The sequence below is a fragment of the Ctenopharyngodon idella genome, chromosome 5 (assembly GCF_019924925.1).
Source record: "Ctenopharyngodon idella isolate HZGC_01 chromosome 5, HZGC01, whole genome shotgun sequence".
In the NCBI taxonomy this organism is placed as follows: domain Eukaryota; kingdom Metazoa; phylum Chordata; class Actinopteri; order Cypriniformes; family Xenocyprididae; genus Ctenopharyngodon; species Ctenopharyngodon idella.
The window spans coordinates 24190606-24209221 of NC_067224.1; the positions used below are offsets into that span (position 1 = coordinate 24190606).

Below are 18616 nucleotides of genomic sequence, written 5' to 3' on the forward strand. Positions count from 1 at the left end.
GCGAGGAGCTCGGCGCCGGCCTCCGTGGCCGTATCAGGAAGAGCGGATTGCTCTGGGACGGCAGTGGGCTGCTCTGGGACGGCAGCGGGCTGCTCTGGGACAACCTCCGGGCCTACAGCGGGCTCTGGGAAGGCCTTCGGGCCTTGAGGGATGGAGGAAGCCTTCTTCCTCTTCCTCCTCCTCCTCCGTTTGCATGGTTGAGGCGGTGGCTCTGTGCCTACCTCCTCGGTGGGCGCTGCAGCGGGCTCACGGGGTGGAGCGGACTCACTGGCTGGGACGACCCCTATGTTCCCAGACACTGGCGGGGCGGCCATCTTGCCCGTGGGCACTGGCAAAGCGGCCATCTTGTCCATAGCATCCAGAGAGCTTGAGGGCGTCGCAACCGGCGAGCTTGAGGGCGTCGCAACCGGCGAGCTTGAGGGCGTCGCAACCGGCGAGCTTGAGGGCGTCGCAACCGGCGAGCTTGAGGGCGTCGCAACCGGCGAGCTTGAGGGCGTAGCGGCCGGCGGGCTTGAGTGCGAAGCGGCCGGCGGAGGCTTAGGAATGCCAGCCGCTCGTGCTGAAGTCAGCGGTGGATCAGCCACACTGGAACGCAACCCACTCCGCTCCCAAACGGATCCAGAGACGTGATGTAGATCTAGAAGATCAGCGGAGATGGGACGTGACTCGGGAAGTTTAACTTGGACTTGACTTGGCATTGTAGTAGTGGTGGCCGCCATTTTGTGAGTGTCATCTGGCGCGGCAGCCATTACACGACCAGACGAGGTGTCGCATTCCTCCGCGACACCCACAGTAAAGGGAGAGCCAACATTCAATAAAGCATAATCCAGAAACTGACTTAGGGATGAACGGGGTCCCTCACGAATGAGTTGTTTTTTAAGTGGCTGATTGATGCCCTCACAGAAAAAGTCTATGAGCACGCAGTCCGGCAGATCTGACCAATAAGCAATGTTCAAATATTCAGTGATATAATCCTCTATCGATCGTGTGCCCTGCGTGAGTCCTAATAACAATTGTGCGATGTTCCTACCGGGCCATTGTTCTTCAGGAAAGCCGCTGGATCCATGTGTTGGCGAAGTCTTCTGTAATGATGGGTCGGCAGAGCGGGGATCCATTTGCAAGCTTTATTAAGAACAGTATTTACACAGGTAGACAGGGGCAAAGGCAGGAACATAAACAAGGACAGGCAATGGTCGAGGCAGGCGGCAGACAAACAGTATCGGGTCACAGGCAGAGATCAGGGCAGGCGGCAAACAAACACAGTCCAGTACACAGGCAAGGTTCAGGGCAGGCAGCAGAGAATCACAAAGAATAAACAATCCAAACGGAAACCAGGAAACAGTCCACAAGAAAACGCTTAGTAATGATCACCACGGCAAATCAAGACTTCGCAAAGGGTGTGTGTGTGTGTGTGTGTGTGTGTGTGTGTGTGTGTGTGTCTTAAATAGTCCAGGTAATGATCTGCAGGTGTGTGTGGCAATTGGTGATTGGTGCATGTGATTGGAAGGGAGGATTATGGGAAGTGGAGTCCAGGAACTGACAGGAACAGACAGTGATCGTGACACAGAGTAGGTTTAGAGTTGACAAATACAGATAAATCAAATTTGGTTTAGATCAGGTTCAGCGGTCTCACAGTGCTCTGTATAAACATTCTCTGTCAACTCAGGTTTGATCTAAAGTTGCGATTAACTGAAGGGTGTGCACTTGGAAGTGTAACACATGTGGCAAACAGCCAATTACAAGGAACATGCAGATCGTCCGTTTGATACATTTCTTGATAGAGAGACTACGCAATTCACTTCCCCTTTGAAGATTAAGAAATCATTATGAAAAATATCATGAAGTTAAACGCATTTACAAGGCAGGAAAAAACACTGCTGCTTCTCAGTTTGAGAAGGCAGTGGAAAGAAAATATCTGACTATATCAATGCATGTGAATCAAAGAAATTGGCCTAATAATTTATATAGGTTCACAAAGATCTCAAATGAATGTACAGGTGCTGGTCATATAATTAGAATATCATCAAAAAGTTGATTTATTTCACTAATTCCATTCACAAAGTGAAACTTGTATATTATATTCATTCATTACACACAGACTGATATATTTCAAATGTTTATTTCTTTTAATTTTGATGATTATAACTGACAACTAAGGAAAATCCCAAATTCAGTATCTCTGAAAATTAGAATATTACTTAAGACCAATACAAAGAAAGGATTTTTAGAAATCTTGGCCAACTGAAAAGTATGAACATGAAAAGTATGAGCATGTACAGCACTCAATACTTAGTTGGGGCTCCTTTTGCCTGAATTACTGCAGCAATGCGGCGTGGCATGGAGTCGATCAGTCTGTGGCACTGCTCAGGTGTTATAAGAGCCCAGGTTGCTCTGATAGTGGCCTTCAGCTCTTCTGCATTGTTGGGTCTGGCATATCGCATCTTCCTCTTCACAATACCCCATAGATTTTCTATGGGATTAAGGTCAGGCGAGTTTGCTGGCCAATTAAGAACAGGGATACCATGGTCCTTAAACCAGGTACTGGTAGCTTTGGCACTGTGTGCAAGTCTAAAACTTCCTGGTATACGGCTGCGTTGACCTTGGACCTCAGAAAACACAGTGGACCAACACCAGCAGATGACATGGCACCCCAAACCATCACTGACTGTGGAAACTTTACACTGGACCTCAAGCAACGTGGATTGTGTGCCTCTCCTCTCTTCCTCCAGACTCTGGGACCCTGATTTCCAAAGGAAATGCAAAATTTACTTTCATCAGAGAACATAACTTTGGACCACTCAGCAGCAGTCCAGTCCTTTTTGTCTTTAGCCCAGGCGAGACGCTTCTGACGCTGTCTGTTGTTCAAGAGTGGCTTGACACAAGGAATGCGACAGCTGAAACCCATGTCTTGCATACGTCTGTGCGTAGTGGTTCTTGAAGCACTGACTCCAGCTGCAGTCCACTCTTTGTGAATCTCCCCCACATTTTTGAATGGGTTTTGTTTCACAATCCTCTCCAGGGTGCGGTTATCCCTATTGCTTGTACACTTTTTTCTACCACATCTTTTCTTTCCCTTCGCCTCTCTATTAATGTGCTTGGACACAGAGCTCTGTGAACAGCCAGCCTCTTTTGCAATGACCTTTTGTGTCTTGCCCTCCTTGTGCAAGGTGTCAATGGTCGTCTTTTGGACAACTGTCAAGTCAACAGTCTTCCCCATGATTGTGTAGCCTACAGAACTAGACTGAGAGACCATTTAAAGGCCTTTGCAGGTGTTTTGAGTAAATTAGCTGATTAGAGTGTGGCACCAGGTGTCTTCAATATTGAACCTTTTCACAATATTCTAATTTTCTGAGATACTGAATTTGGGATTTTCCTTAGTTGTCAGTTATAATCATCAAAATTAAAAGAAATAAACATTTGAAATATATCAGTCTGTGTGTAATGAATGAATATAATATACAAGTTTCACTTTGTGAATGGAATTAGTGAAATAAATCAACTTTTTGATGATATTCTAATTATATGACCAGCACCTGTATACGTAAGCTTAATTTGTTTAAAAGCTTTATATATTAATGCATGTATTTTATTTATAAAGCAAAGTTTAATATTAATTGTCAACTAATATAATAATAATATGAATATATTATATGAATTCAACATAATTATAATTCATATAATATAAATATAATAAATAATTGGCAGCAAAAAAATTATTTCCTTTCCTTTAAATGCTGGTAAGTGCAGGCCAATAAATAATTCAATCCATACACAATACATTCAGAAAGACGCTTCAGCTTTATTCCATTTTTATATGGTAAGCATGATGTGATACTTCCTTATAAACTTTACAAAAATGTATTTGCATGAATCTGGTAAGATGTTTTTCTTGTAAACTCTTTAACATGTTGCTACATGTCATGTTGATACATTATTGTTACATTTTGTATTTATAGAGGTGATTTGCATGCAAGCTCTTCCTAACACCAAATTAGTCAGGGATGCAGGGCTGCACCCGGCAACTCAAATGGTTGCAATCTATACAATGTGACAAAATATAACAATCTAGGACAGTCATTTAAATTCAAGACATATCCATATGCTGTTTCATCATTATCATTAGTCAAAATAACCTGTCAAAAAGATTCATGCTTTGTTTCAGATCGCTCAATCGTTTAGTTGCAGTCTGCAGCCATGCACTTCTGACCATTTAGTATAGTAGTGGTTCATACAAACTGCTGAGCAAAACGACTGACTAGTGTCTAGTCCTACCACATATGAAAAATTAAATGAGAAAATGAGAAAAATGAGTGCATGTATGTTAGTGAGTCATATGCTGTGGAGCCAGATCTTATCATACAGTAACCTTTTCACAAAGAAACCTTGTTTTTTGAGTTGTCCATGCATTTATCTAATAAACCTGGTATAGTTTGAGGATTTATGTTGGTTTTAAGAAGCATCATAAGATCTGAAGACACTTCAGGTTCCTCCAAATTGTACTTCACTTTTCACAAGTACACTAGGGTGCACATACAGTGCGTGTGAAGCAGATCAGCACAGGAGTTGTGAGACATTCAATCACTCTTTGTGAAATTTGCCATAAAATGAATCCTAACTTGTCTGACATCTTTTATAAAACAGCATTTTTTCCCAGCATAAACTCTAAAAACAGATCAATCCGAAACAAAAGTTTCCTACTTCCCATTTCTGAAGTGGTAATTACGAGCTTGCCTATTTATTGGGAAATTTTTTATTAAAAACCAAAATGATATTTAATGTTCCATTTATTAACAACCATCTAAACGTTCACCGTTCTTGATCATCAGTCTGCTGACAATTCTGGAATTTCTCTCCAATATAGGCTATTTTCGCTGTGTATAAAACATACAATATGCTTCATATGGTTATTCATATATGTAAATATGCACTACTTTCACAAAAAGACAAGGCGACATAGCTGTTGTGGAAAAAACTAATAAAGAGTACCAGTCACAGTTGCAATCAGCAAGTTTATGGCCCGCCCAACTCAGGAAATTTCCAGTTTTATGGCAGGGTCCCTCTCTGACTGCAGCAGTGGAGAAAAGTTTGCTACATTTTGATTGTATCTTGGTGGACTAGCACAAACAAATATCCAAAAACACCATCAGATACGGATGTTAGGACAACTGACAGGCACCTCAAGCAAGGGAAGGACAGGACTTCTCATGGGCCCACAGGCAGTTTGTGCCCTGCACCCATCTTGAGACAAATCCAAAATGTTTATGCCCAAACCACCATAAACATTCCTGAAGGACCATTTGGATGCTGCAGCAGTGGCTGAAACAAAGAGACACTAACAGATACAAGTTCTGAGTCTCAGTCCTGTAAGGGGAGAGACAGAAACAGATCAACAAAGGTTTGAGCCTCCCATCTAGAGATATTGTAGATATGCTGTTCTGAGTCTCCAGCTTGCAAAGGTGAGACAGAAACAGGTTCCATGCTCTAATTCAACAACTTGTTAGGTAGCAACAGATACAACCATGTTCTGAGCCTCCAGTCTATGAGGAAAGAAACATTAATAAAACATAAGTTCAGAGTCTTTGTCTAGTGAGACAAATTACACATCCCTAGTCTCCATGCCAGAGAGATAAAAACGGATTGACCAAGTTCTGAGTGTCTGGCCCAGAGGCAGAAGACACACAAGCTAGTATTGCCTTGATACCCCAATTTTGGCTTCAGTACGGTACCACAATCTAATACTGTAGAATCAATATTAAATCGATACCATACGCAGTGGTTCTCAACCGGTGGGGCGCGCCCCCCCGGGGGGGGCAAATTTTTTTTATCACTAAACTACTGTCATAAAAAGTTACAGTTTTGTATATACATAACTCCTGAATAAAATTAAAATGTGTTTGGACTGATTTAAAAAAAAAAAGTTTTTAACAAATTTGATTGTTTTGTCGATAGTGAGCGCAAATGCAGGTGATAAGCGGTTTTATTAAGCGAGTCATTGAGTCGTTCATTCACGATTCGTTCAAACGGCCGATTCATCAAAAATGAGACAGATGTTTGTGAATGGGTCATTGAATCTTTGACTCAAACGATTTGTTCAAAACACTGAATCATTCAAAACACGATTGAGTGTTGCTGTGAGATTCGCTATGTTGTGATCTTTGTTTGGATTCATCGGATCTATTTTCGCTGCTAAAATAGACCAAAACAGTCATTATTTCGTCTAAAATGTAAGTGACTTAATATTTTTAACTTGTTTGTTGAACTGTCATATCAGTGTCACATTTTCAATCGCGAGGTGATGGTAAATTAAGTGATGGTCAATTGTCAGCTCTCTTGGTCGTCAGGTCGTGTGATGTATGTTGCTGAACTGTATTCAAATGTTATAAATATAAAAACACCACATTTTAAAATTTAACTGCAGTATGTCAATTTAGTTTATTTGTGTGTGCTGCGCTCATAGACTTTAGAAAACGGCGCTCATTTGTTTGATTTCTCCTCGAGAAGCTGCGCAAGTCTCAAAAGTTTAAGGTCCTTGCACCCTGACTGAGTCCGAAACTGTCGTATTCGTTTTTTCATATTCGTCATTTGGTGGCTCTCAATTGTCAAAAACACCCCTCAAAATATTTGCTACGGATGCGAAAAATGCAGAAAATCAAACCATCTGAATTAATTTTTATGACGGACGTAAGTTTTAGAGGCTGCAAATGTATAAAACGTGAGGTCGTATTTAGTTTTATATATATATGAATGAATAAACTAGTCAGAATATAGGCTACAGTTAAAGCTTTCCTTTACCTGCAAGCTTCTGTAAAAAATGCAGATGATGCCTACTATTAGGCCTAGTAATAATAACAATAATAAAGCATAAATTAATATCAGAGGTCTGGTGCCAATTCCCAATTATAGCAATAGCCTAGTAATGATAATAGGCCTACTGATGATGATAATAATAATAATAATAATAATAATGCCTGCAAGCTCACATTAGAAGTCTGGTGCTACTGCCAATTATAACAATAGCCTAGTAATGATAATAGGCCTACCTACCTCTACTGATGATAATAATAATAATAATAATAATAATAATAATGTGGGCCTAAAAATAATAGCCTAGGGCTATCTATCTATCTATCTATCTATCTATCTATCTATCTAGCCAGCCAGCACTGCCTTAACCCTCTTGGACATGGAGTTCACCAGAGCTTCACAGGTTGCCACTGGAGTCCTCTTCCACTCCATCACGGAGCTGGTGGATGTTAGAGACCTTGTGCTCCTCCACCCTCCGTTTGAGGATGCCCCACAGATGCTCAATAGGGTTTAGGTACCCTCAGCTTCTTTAGCAAGGCAGTGGTCGTCTTGGAGGTGTGTTTGGGGTCGTTATCATGTTGGAATACTCCGAAGGGAGGGGATCATGCTCTGCTTCAGTATGTCACAGTACATGTTGGAATTCATGGTTCCCTCAATGAACTGTAGCTCCCCAGTGCCGACAGCACTCATGCAGCCCCAGACCATGACACTCCCACCACCATGCTTGACTGTAGGCAAGACACACTTGTCTTTGTACTCCTCACCTGGTTGCCGCCACACACGTCTGACACCATCTGAACCAAATAAGTTTATCTTGGTCTCATCAGACCACAGGACATGGTTCCAGTAATCCATGTCCTTAGTCTGCTTGTCTTCAGCAAACTGTTTGCGGGCTTTCTTGTGCATCATCTTTAGAAGAGGCTTCCTTCTGGGACGACGGCCATGCAGACCAATTTGATGCAGTGTGCGGTGTGTGGTCTGAGCACTGACAGGCTGACCCCCCACCCCTTCAACCTCTGCAGCAATGCTGGCAGCACTCATACATCTATTTCCTAAACACAACCTCTGGATATGATGCTGAGCACGTGCACTCAACTTCTTTGGTCGATCATGGCGAGGCCTGCTCATATCACTCCAATTTTGAGGACCCTTCATTGGCTGCCTATTAAATTCAGAGTTGATTTTAAAATCATTTTATTTGTTTATAAATCCCTACGTGATTTAGCCCCCATTTATTTATCTGAACTGCTGCAACCTTATACTCCTTCCAGAAGTTTAAGATCCAGTGACCAGAACCTTCTTTTAGTCCCACATTCCAGACTCAAACGCAGAGGGGATAGAGCGTTTTCTGTGGTTGGGCCACGGTTGTGGAATAATCTGCCTCTAGAAATTAGGTTAGCCCCTTCCCTAACCACTTTTAAGTCTCTACTAAAAACACACTTGTTTTCCATGGCTTATAATTAATTTTCTTGTTTACCTTGTTTTCTTTGGTTTTATTTAACATATTTATTTAGTTTTGTATAAATTGGGGTCTGACTTTGTTTTATTGTGTTTTAGTTGTGTTTATCGTATATTTTTTTCCTTTATATCTTTTGTCTGATCCTTTGTACAGCACTTTGGTCAGTCGTGTGGCTGTTTTAAAAGTGCTATATAAATAAACAGAACTTGAACTCGGAACTTGAACTTGTTTTATTTACTGCAGTTTCTCATTCATTACCTACACTGTGGGCCCGCTAGTCTTAACTTCTCATAATAACATAAAATTATTTAATGTCGTGTTTTGCGCCATTGCTGTCAAAAGAACTAAAATTGAAAGCGCGATAATGCTTTAGTCTCTTTAGTCCAAAAGACTGCGATTTAATTATGTATATAGTCTGTTTGCTCTGACCGTATCAAAATGAAGTGCTCACTTTGCTCTCACGATCAGGTGTATTCTCGGTTCACAGTGAGTGGACTCCAGCAATCTCTGCATGTGCTGTGGGGACATAGCAGGCACTAGTTGCACATTATTTTCACATTTGCATAGTTTCCAATATTTTTGTGTGAAAATTACAGCATTTCATTCGATTTGTAATAAGAAGCGTTTGTAGACCTTTCACAGAAACGTTAGTTTACTGTCTAAATAAAAGCTCAAGGGTTTATTTCTTCCAAGTGTAAAAATTAGGACATTTTTCCCCCAATTTGCACACTGAACATGGAAAGTGCACCAGATTGATGAATTTAACTTTAAAATGTACAAAATTTTCTTACAGGTGGCATGCCCCCAGACCCCTCTAGAGGGACCAAAGTCCACCCAACACAGCCTCACAAAACGTGTGCCACCCTAAAATTTTTACTGACCCCATTTGCCCACCCCATAAAAAAATCCTGGAGGCGTCACTGTGACGTACCATCCTCTCACATAAAAGTACACGACCGTTTTCATTCGGTAGGTAGTCCATCGCACAATCCACCTCTCACAGTTAGCTAAGCAATGACACAAAATACACCTCATAGGCGCCCACGCCCCAAAATTTCAGAACTGCAGCTTAAAAGGCTATGCAGCTGTGTGTACACATAAAAAAAAGGAAGTATACTTTGGGCAACGGCATTGTGAGGCACTTTGTGAGGTAAGTTATTCTTTAGATGTCACTCAAAAGCCAGTACTAACTAGTACTATTTCAGTGTACTAATTTAAATAGTACATTGGTTTAATTTATCAACACAAGTCATGTTTAACGTGAGAGTTTCATCCTTACATCTACTATAATTCAATATATTGTTAGTCCTTGAGATTCTTCATGTATGTGAATTAGATTAGCATGGAATGTTCATGTGCCTTAATGTTCTGGTGGTAGAACTCTTGTTCATCGTGTCAGAGAGGTTCTGGGTTCTAATCCTCCCTCATATAGTTTTTTTTTTATTATTATTAAAAACAAAGGTGTTCATCAGTGATTGTGTATCAAGAGCATGGACATGTTTGTGTGCTTTTTGTTTTGTGATTTCACCGGAACGAATAGATTGTCTCCGCAACTGTGTTAAGCGATAGATTGAAGCGCTCGTCTGAGTGAAGTCTGTGCTCGAGCGCCAAGAGAACAGTTGCGCCACTGACAGTGGCAACGAGCACTCAGTGAGATTTCAAAAACGACACATTCCAGCGCCAGATTGCCTCTTATTTAACACAAACAAATGAATTGCTAATCATTGCTAGTCAAATGGAGATGTAAATTTTGTATTAGGTATATCCGTGCAGCGAGATGTTTCAAAAAGTGGCAGAGACAATTTTGACTCATTTCAGTAGGCCTATACCTAAAGTAACCTGATGAAATGATGGGAAAGGCAGTTGTAATTATTTGCAAATTATTATGTTTTTAATAGGAGACTTTTGCATCCCTTGTGTGGTACTAGTGTCATGATGTTTTTGCTCAGCCAATGCATTAATTTTTAGAAATATGCAAAATTACTACTTTAAATATATTTGGATATATTTTTGTTGTTTTCATTACAGAACTCTACTTCCTGTTTAGTTCTAACAAGACATAATGGATCCAGCTCTAGAAACAGATCACGACTACAGTGATATTGAAAATGAGCTTAAAAATCACGCAAAAAACATTCCTGTGGATTTACCTGTTGGATACTGCAAGGAAGCAGCATGTGTAATCACAGTTATTCTTAATGTGATCATATTCCTTCTTGGCATCGTTGGAAATGGTGCGGTGATCTGGATTACTGGTTTTAAGATGAAGAAGTCAGTGAACACCACCTGGTACCTGAGCCTGGCTTTGTCTGACTTCATTTTCTGCGCTACTCTCCCTTTCATCATTAGCAGAATAGTTACGGATGACTGGATCTTTGGGCTCTTCATGTGCAAGTTCACCTCTTTTGTTATGACCATCAATATGTACAGCAGCATTTTCATCCTGGTCATCATTAGTGTGGATCGCTGCATCATAGTCAAGTTTCCTGTCTGGGCCCAAAATCGACGCACTATAAAGAAAGCTTCTTTAGTTGTTATGATGGTTTGGTTTGTGTCTGCTTTGCTTAGCATTCCACCTGCCAAATTTAGAGATATTACAGATATTACACATGACTCACGTACGGTCAAATGTTATAACAACTATAAAGATCACCACAGTACCATTGTGTACACACGCTTTACTTTTGGGTTTTTAATTCCGTTCCTGACCATTTCCACCTGTTACTCCGTCCTGATCTGTAAACTTAGAGAAAACCAAGTTTCCAAACTCACCAAGCCGTACAAGATCATGACATTACTGATTACTACTTTTTTTGTCTGTTGGTTGCCATTTCACATTACTTCTATTCTAGAGGTGGGCAAAACTAAGCATGATCCTGTCTTTCACACGGCCCAACAAATATCTGCAGCCCTTGCCACTGCAAACAGCTTTATAAACCCATTCCTCTATGCATTCATGGCCAAGGATTTGAAGAAGAAATGCTATTCCTTCCTGTCAAAGATTGAGAGCGCCTTTGATGAGGAGACCCGGAGCGCTTTCCAAAGAACTACCAATACCAATTCTGTGGATAACAGACTTTCCACTGCTGTCTGAAATTTTAAAACAATTATTGGACAAAAGATATTTTTCTTCATTCTCTTCCACGTCGGACTGGAGAGTGCTGGCCTATAGAAAAGATGGAACATTAACAAGTTGTACAATTGTTTGTCTGTTGCATGAAATGTCTAGAATAAATCAATGTAAATAGGTTCAATAAAAGCTACTTTCTACAAAAGTTTTGTATATTAAAATGCCATTTTGCTCAATGATTTTGCAGAATTTACTGATTTTATCTTATCATTTTTGCATGTTACTGATCAACGCATCGCATATACATAAATATTTGGAGTGGGGCATCAAATAATTTGGGGTTTTGAATTTATTGACGATTGAATGCATTGAGCATCATTTGACCAAGATCAACAAATCTTGTTATGCTCCACATGTCTCTCACTCTGTTTTGCTAAAATATACATTAAAAATATACAAAATCTTGTTCTAACAGTTTCTCTTAAGTGTTGGTAATTTTCTTAATTATATGATAGGCCGATAAGTAATTCAATCCATACACAATATATTCAGAAAGACGCTTCAGCTTTATTCCATTTTTATATGGCAAGCATGATGTGATACTTCCTGTCTTTTAATACTTCCTGCTTATAAGCTTTACAAAAATGTATTTGCATGTATCTGGTAAGATGTTTTTTCATGGAATCTTTTTAACATGTTTTAACACGCATTTACCTTTATTATTTGCAGTTTTCATTCAAAAATGCTAATTAACACTCAATTAGTCAGGGATGCAGACGGCAATTCAGATGGCCATAATGTAACAAAATATACAAATCTATGACAATTAAAAATCAAGCCATCATGGTGTCATCATTAGTCAAAATGACCAGTCAAAAAGATTCACAAATTTACTTTTGAGTTAGAAGTTTGGTTTAGACCATTTAGTTGCAGTCTGCAGCACTGTACTTCTGATCATTTAGTATAGCAGTGGTTAATACAACTGCTGAGTAAAACGGACTGGCTATGCGTGTAGTCAGATCTCAGTTGTTATGCATGCAGTAACTTTATCAGACACTTCGTTTACCACTAAATGAGCTTTGAGCACTGGCCAATCAAGTGCGGTTCATATCAAACTTCCCCTGTGAAAAGAGTAGAAAACGTGAGACATTGTGGTACCTTGGCTGCCCTGAAACTGTTGAATATATTGTTTTTGAATATCTAAGATAAGATGCAATTTTTCAGAAAGTAAGTTTGTCCTTAGAAAGACATTGCAGCCTGTAAACGTTTTTTTGTCAATTTCCTGAAAGAATGATAAAACCTATGAATACTAACTTTAGGAAGTTGCATAACAACCAGCATTTAAAAATAAACAGAGCTGTAAAGAGAGATTTAAAGGTGAAGCGCACCATTTTTGAAGCATTAGCAATCAACAGAATTGCAGAAATAATGTTTTGAGGTTTGTTTTCCAGACACTTCACCCATCTGCCATTGGTTGGACAAACAGGTAGTCCTACCCAAAACTTAACTCATTTTCCATGAAAACAGCTTCATCAGAATTTTCACTAAATGCACACAGAAAATGATACAAACCCGATTCCAAAAAAGTTGGGACACTGTACAAATTGTGAATAAAAAAACGAATGCAATTATGTGGAAGTTTCAAATTTCAATATTTTATTCAGAATACAACATAGATGACATATCAAATGTTTAAACTGAGAAAATGTATAATTTTAAGGGAAAAATAAGTTGATTTTAAATTTCATGGCATCAACACATCTCAAAAAAGTTGGGACAAGGCCATGTTTACCACTGTGTAGCATCCCCTCTTCTTTTTATAACAGTCTGTAAACGTCTGGGGACTGAGGAGACAAGTTGCTCAAGTTTAGGAATAGGAATGTTGTCCCATTCTTGTCTAATACAGGCTTCTAGTTGCTCAACTGTCTTTGGTCTTTGTCGCATCTTCCTCTTTATGATGCGCCAAATGTTTTCTATGGGCGAAAGATCTGGACTGCAGGCTGGCCATTTCAGTACCCGGATCCTTCTTCTACGCAGCCATGATGTTGTAATTGATGCAGTATGTGGTCTGGCATTGTCATGTTGGAAAATGCAAGGTCTTCCCTGAAAGAGACGACGTCTGGATGGGAGCATATGTTGTTCTAGAACTTGGATATACCTTTCAGCATTGATGGTGCCTTTCCAGATGTGTAAGCTGCCCATGCCACACGCACTCATGCAACCCCATACAATCAGAGATGCAGGCTTCTGAACTGAGCGCTGATAACAACTTGGGTTGTCCTTGTCCTCTTTAGTCCGGATGACATCCGGACTAGTTTTCCAAAAAGAACTTCAAATTTTGATTCGTCTGACCACAGAACAGTTTTCCACTTTGCCACAGTCCATTTTAAATGAGCCTTGGCCCAGAGAAAACGCCTGCGCTTCTGGATCATGTTTAGATATGGCTTCTTTTTTGACCTATAGAGTTTTAGCCGGCAACGGCGAATGGCACGGTGGATTGTGTTCACCGACAATGTTTTCTGGAAGTATTCCTGAGCCCATGTTGTGATTTCCATTACAGTAGCATTCCTATATGTGATGCCGTCTAAGGGCCCGAAGATCACGGGCATCCAGTATGGTTTTCCGGCCTTGACCCTTACGCACAGAGATTGTTCCAAATTCTCTGAATCTTTGGATGATATTATGCACTGTAGATGATGATAACTTCAAATTCTTTGCAATTTTTCTCTGAGAAACTCCTTTCTGATATTGCTCCACTATTTTTCGCAGCAGCATTGGGGGAATTGGTGATCCTCTGCCCATCTTGACTTCTGAGAGACACTGCCACTCTGAGAGGCTCTTTTTATACCCAATCATGTTGCCAATTGACCTAATAAGTTGCAAATTGCTCCTCCAGCTGTTCCTTATATGTACATTTAACTTTTCCGGCCTCTTATTGCTACCTGTCCCAACTTTTTTGGAATGTGTAGCTCTCATGAAATCCAAAATGAGCCAATATTTGGCATGACATTTCAAAATGTCTCACTTTCAACATTTGATATGTTATCTATATTCTATTGTGAATAAAACATAAGTTTATGAGATTTGTAAATTATTGCATTCCTTTTTTATTCACAATTTCTACAGGGTCCCAACTTTTTTGGAATCGGGTTTGTAAATACTTAAAACCATACTTTAAATCCTGATAAGCCTTAAATAAATATATACAAAACTAACTAAATACATAAAAGAATGTTGGGCCTCTGAGAATTTGGGGCTTTACAATTTATTGACCAGGACATCCTATGCATCAAGCACCAAACAAGAGCAAAAGCTTTCCTCATTCACACAGTTCTCTCAGCTTACAATTTTAATAGAAATCATTAATTTCCTTTACACTGCTGGCAATCACTCTGATTTTCCTATTTGGTAGAAATTCCTTACATTCATTCCATACAAAATACATTCAGAAAGACACTTCAGGTTTGTTCCTTTTTGAAATGAAAAGCATGTAATGCTCAAATTTAAAAGCCTTTTCAAAAATAGAGGTGATACTTTTCCGTCTTTGAAAGTAATTCTCCATGTGAGCATTACAAAAATATATATGTGTATTTATTTACATATATTGAATTTTATTTGTTAGGTCTCTAGCTGAAAAGCAGAAATTTACCCGTGAGGTGCTCTTTTTTTTGTCTCTTTTTAGCACATTGCTTAATACTTGCTTTCACCCCTTAATTCTAGATTATTTTATAGATTATAATGTTGATTTTCTGTTTTGAATAAAAAAAAAGACTTCTGCAATTAAAACACTGAAAACAAAAAGAACAATTCTGAACATTTCTACAGGGAACAAGTTTATAATTGCATCCAAAACCTGACATAATTTGGGAGGAATTATTTGATTTTTGAATCTTTTCAGGTATGTCAATGGAAAAAGGGAAGTTATTCAATACTGTGCTGCAACTATACTAATAGTCTAAACCGAAACATAAATTGGTGAGGAAGGGTTTTTTTTTGCTTAAAGGGATAGGTAATCAAAAAATAAATGAAAATGTGTCATCTTTATGTCGTTCCAAATGTTTTAAGAATCAATACACAACTCTTCTCACATACAGTAGGAGCTGTGTCTATAGTGACCATGTCTATCAAAAACAAACAAAAAAATAACAGAATTTTCATCTTGTATCCCTTTAATAGATTACTATAAATATGATGGAGAAAAGGAGTAAAGTGTCAGTCAATGTGTTATTTTTAGCAATTTACAAGAAGCCCCAATTTCTTTTACTTTGTGAACACAAGATGAATTGTTTTTTTTTTTTTTTTGATTGCCCACTGCAAATATATCTTAAAACCTCAGTGAAAATAGAAAGGTAAATCATTTAACTTGAAGAAATGATCTTAAAGGGGGAGTATAATGCTATTTCATGAATTCTGACTTATTTACACTGTTAAAGAGTTGGATTCTCATGCTAAACATGACCAAAGTTTCAAAACACGAGTTGGACGTATTACGGAGTATTTCTGTGCCAAAAATACTCTTCCAAATCCTCATAAACTTTGCTGTCTTTTTTTCGAGTATGGCCCTGTGTGACGTCAACGGGGACGGAATTCCTTGTACGGGCACTTCTCCCGGAAGAGCGCGTGCGCACACGTCGACCAGAGTGAGAGAGCAAGAGCACGCCCATCAACGCGCGTTTGGCTTTACAGAAGTCGTCGGCAGTGCTGCACAGGTCACAGGACTTCACGAAATCAACAATGTCACCAAAGAAGGGTGTTTTGGGTTGTGAGGCAAAGATAACCTTGCTTCCCAAAGAACCCAGTGTTCAGTGGAGCTGAGAGTTTTGTGCTCACGCATTACATTGATGCGCTCTCGATATTTGTTATTAAAATAACCATAGAAACTGATAGTTGCAATCACTTTTTTATTGGTTAAAATGAATGGAGAATATCTCGTGTTTTTCTGTGGGTGCTCCAGCCCTCAGCATCGGCGCTTATGGTTTCATAAACAAGGCCCAGTTCAACGCTGGATTTACAGATCGTTTGAAACTGAAAGATGGAGCGGTCACAGCAGTAATGATCCCGGTCATGAGTCGGAACCGCAGGTGGTGAGTAAAACTGCTTCAAAAGTCTGTTTTGTTGGCAATAGGCGCCTAAGTGCATATAATGTAAACAACACAAACGTAGTGAATTCATAAATTCATCATTCATACGCTATATTCATTATAGTGATTCAAAAGTTATCCAGGGATAATGCGATGGTGTATTGTGTGTGTTTAAATACATTTGTTTAGCAGACCATTGACAGCTTGCAGACGATCGCTACGCAAAAGCTGCGCGTGCTCGTGACTCTTTAGCTCTGCTCACACGGCACGCCTCCAGGCGCTCGGCTGTTTTCGGAAAGACTCGGGACAGCGTATGTATCTTTTGTAAATATGATAAAACTAAAGACTTTTTGGAGATGAAGGATGCACTACTACTCTATATGTACCCGAGATTAACATGAGATTGGCAGAAACTGTGTGTGATACCCCCCCTTTAACATAGAAGTGCTCTAAACTAACTTGGTTATAATTCAACAGCCCTATAAAGGACTATATCTGCAATTTGCCTGCAAATCACTGAAGGCAGGTACCAGACAACATGTTTTTTGAGTTGTCCATGCATTTATCTAATACATGTGGTACAGCTTGAGGATTTTTGTTGTCCATATACCTATTTTACTGATCGGTTTTAAGAAGCATCATAATCGGAAGGCAATGTTCACATATTTTTCAGAAACAGGGAGCTGGGGTTCCAATGTTAAACATGAAATCATTATCCATATATTCCCAATTAGACTGAAGTGCCTAATGGATCATAGTCCAGTAGTGGCAGGAAAAGCAAACTCAATGAAACACAGATGTGATGTGTCCATCTAAATAGCTGACCCGGATGTCTTGGCGGCAACAGGCACTTTCATAAAAAAGCATCATTGCCCGTGATGACAAACCACTTAAATTGGCCTAATGAAGATGGATCCATGGTAGTTAAACTTAAAGCCAAATTAACAGGGGACAAATTGTTGCACAAGCCCATGTCTTACTATGTAGTGTATCTTTAGATTATTCGTGATAGGACAACCAGTTTTTCAGGAGTACTTTTGTGCAAACTGAAAGCAAACAAGGAGGATGACAATAAACAATTTTATATTCTAGGGAAAAAAGTTCAAGGAAAAAATGTGTGTGAAAAAAAGCAAAAGTCAAGAGATGAGTATCATCTGGGCCTGTACTCCCCAGGTACACCGGACATGTTTCTCTTTCTGAGTGCCGTGTCCACAGTCTTAATAAGCCCGTCAATGGTGGCACGCATTTCAGGCGTGTAAGGGTCATATTCCAGCTTTCTGAGCCCAGAGCGTTTAAAGTTCCCATCTTTCTGTCCTTCCACACACAGCAGGCGGTCCTCTGACACTTCCAGGCCCAGAAAGATGACCATGTCTTTTAACTGAGAGAAAAGGTCCCGTTTTAAATCCTCAAAGTGCACTACTTGAACTTTCTTCCCATATTTCAGCCAGTCTAGTGTGTGGGATGCCCACCATGGAGCGTAGTTCTTCACAAACTCTGGCCACTCTGATTGAGAGAGAGAGAGAGAGTTTAACTTTTTTTTTAAAAATAACATTTTACAGCAGGGGTGTTTAAACTCGGTCCTGGAGGGCCGCTGTCCTGCAGAGTTTAGCTCCAACTTGCCTGTATGTTTGTAGTATGCCTAGTAAGACCTTGATTAACTGTTCAGGTGTGTTTAATTGGGATTGGAGCTGAACTCTGCAGGACAGTGGCCCTCCAGGAGCAGGATTGGACACCCATGTCTTACAATATGTCCCAAAAATGTCCCATGGTGCCTAAGATTTAGTGCATTAGAACCTCTGTAGAAGCAAAAAATGCTGATTTTTTTAAATGCTTCTGTATTTTGGTTAGTGTGACGCATTAGAAAGAACCAATAAGCTTGTTGGCATGTCAACAAAAACATTGAAACAACAACTGAGGAACACATTTTAAGAAAAGAGTTAAAAAAAACACGTCATTAAAATTACAGAAACCTAATCAAAAATGAAACAAAAACAGAATGACAAAGTGCTCATTTCGAAGACACCAAAATGTCACAAGCATCTGCTTCTCTGTGGGAAAAAATGTATATAAAAAAAAGAAGAACAAGAAGCAAATGTTGCTTAAAAATGGTTTTGTTGGGGTTAAGACAACTTTGCACAATCTTTTTACTGACCACTGTTCACAAATTTGTCTTGGTTTAATAGTTATAACCATTAACCATTA

General features: G+C 39.5%; 2 protein-coding genes across 3 annotated transcripts in view; one reads left to right on the plus strand and one right to left on the minus strand.

Moving 5' to 3' along the window:
• The first annotated feature begins 4617 nt into the window (after positions 1–4617).
• Positions 4618–11805, plus strand: LOC127512517 (chemerin-like receptor 1). The gene is made up of 2 exons (XM_051893491.1): positions 4618–9413; positions 10292–11805. Exon 2 carries the CDS (start codon positions 10326–10328, stop codon positions 11355–11357), a length of 1032 nt encoding a protein of 343 aa, XP_051749451.1. The 5' UTR covers positions 4618–9413; positions 10292–10325; the 3' UTR covers positions 11358–11805.
• A 2777-nt stretch (positions 11806–14582) lies between these two features.
• The window catches only part of wscd2 (WSC domain containing 2), a 54712-nt gene continuing 50678 nt past the window's right edge, over positions 14583–18616 (minus strand). For both annotated transcript variants that reach the window (XM_051893480.1, XM_051893481.1), the window contains exon 10: positions 14583–17917. In XM_051893480.1, coding sequence (XP_051749440.1) covers positions 17565–17917 — 353 coding nt within the window. In that variant the 3' untranslated portion in view covers positions 14583–17564. The remainder of the gene's footprint in view (positions 17918–18616) is intronic.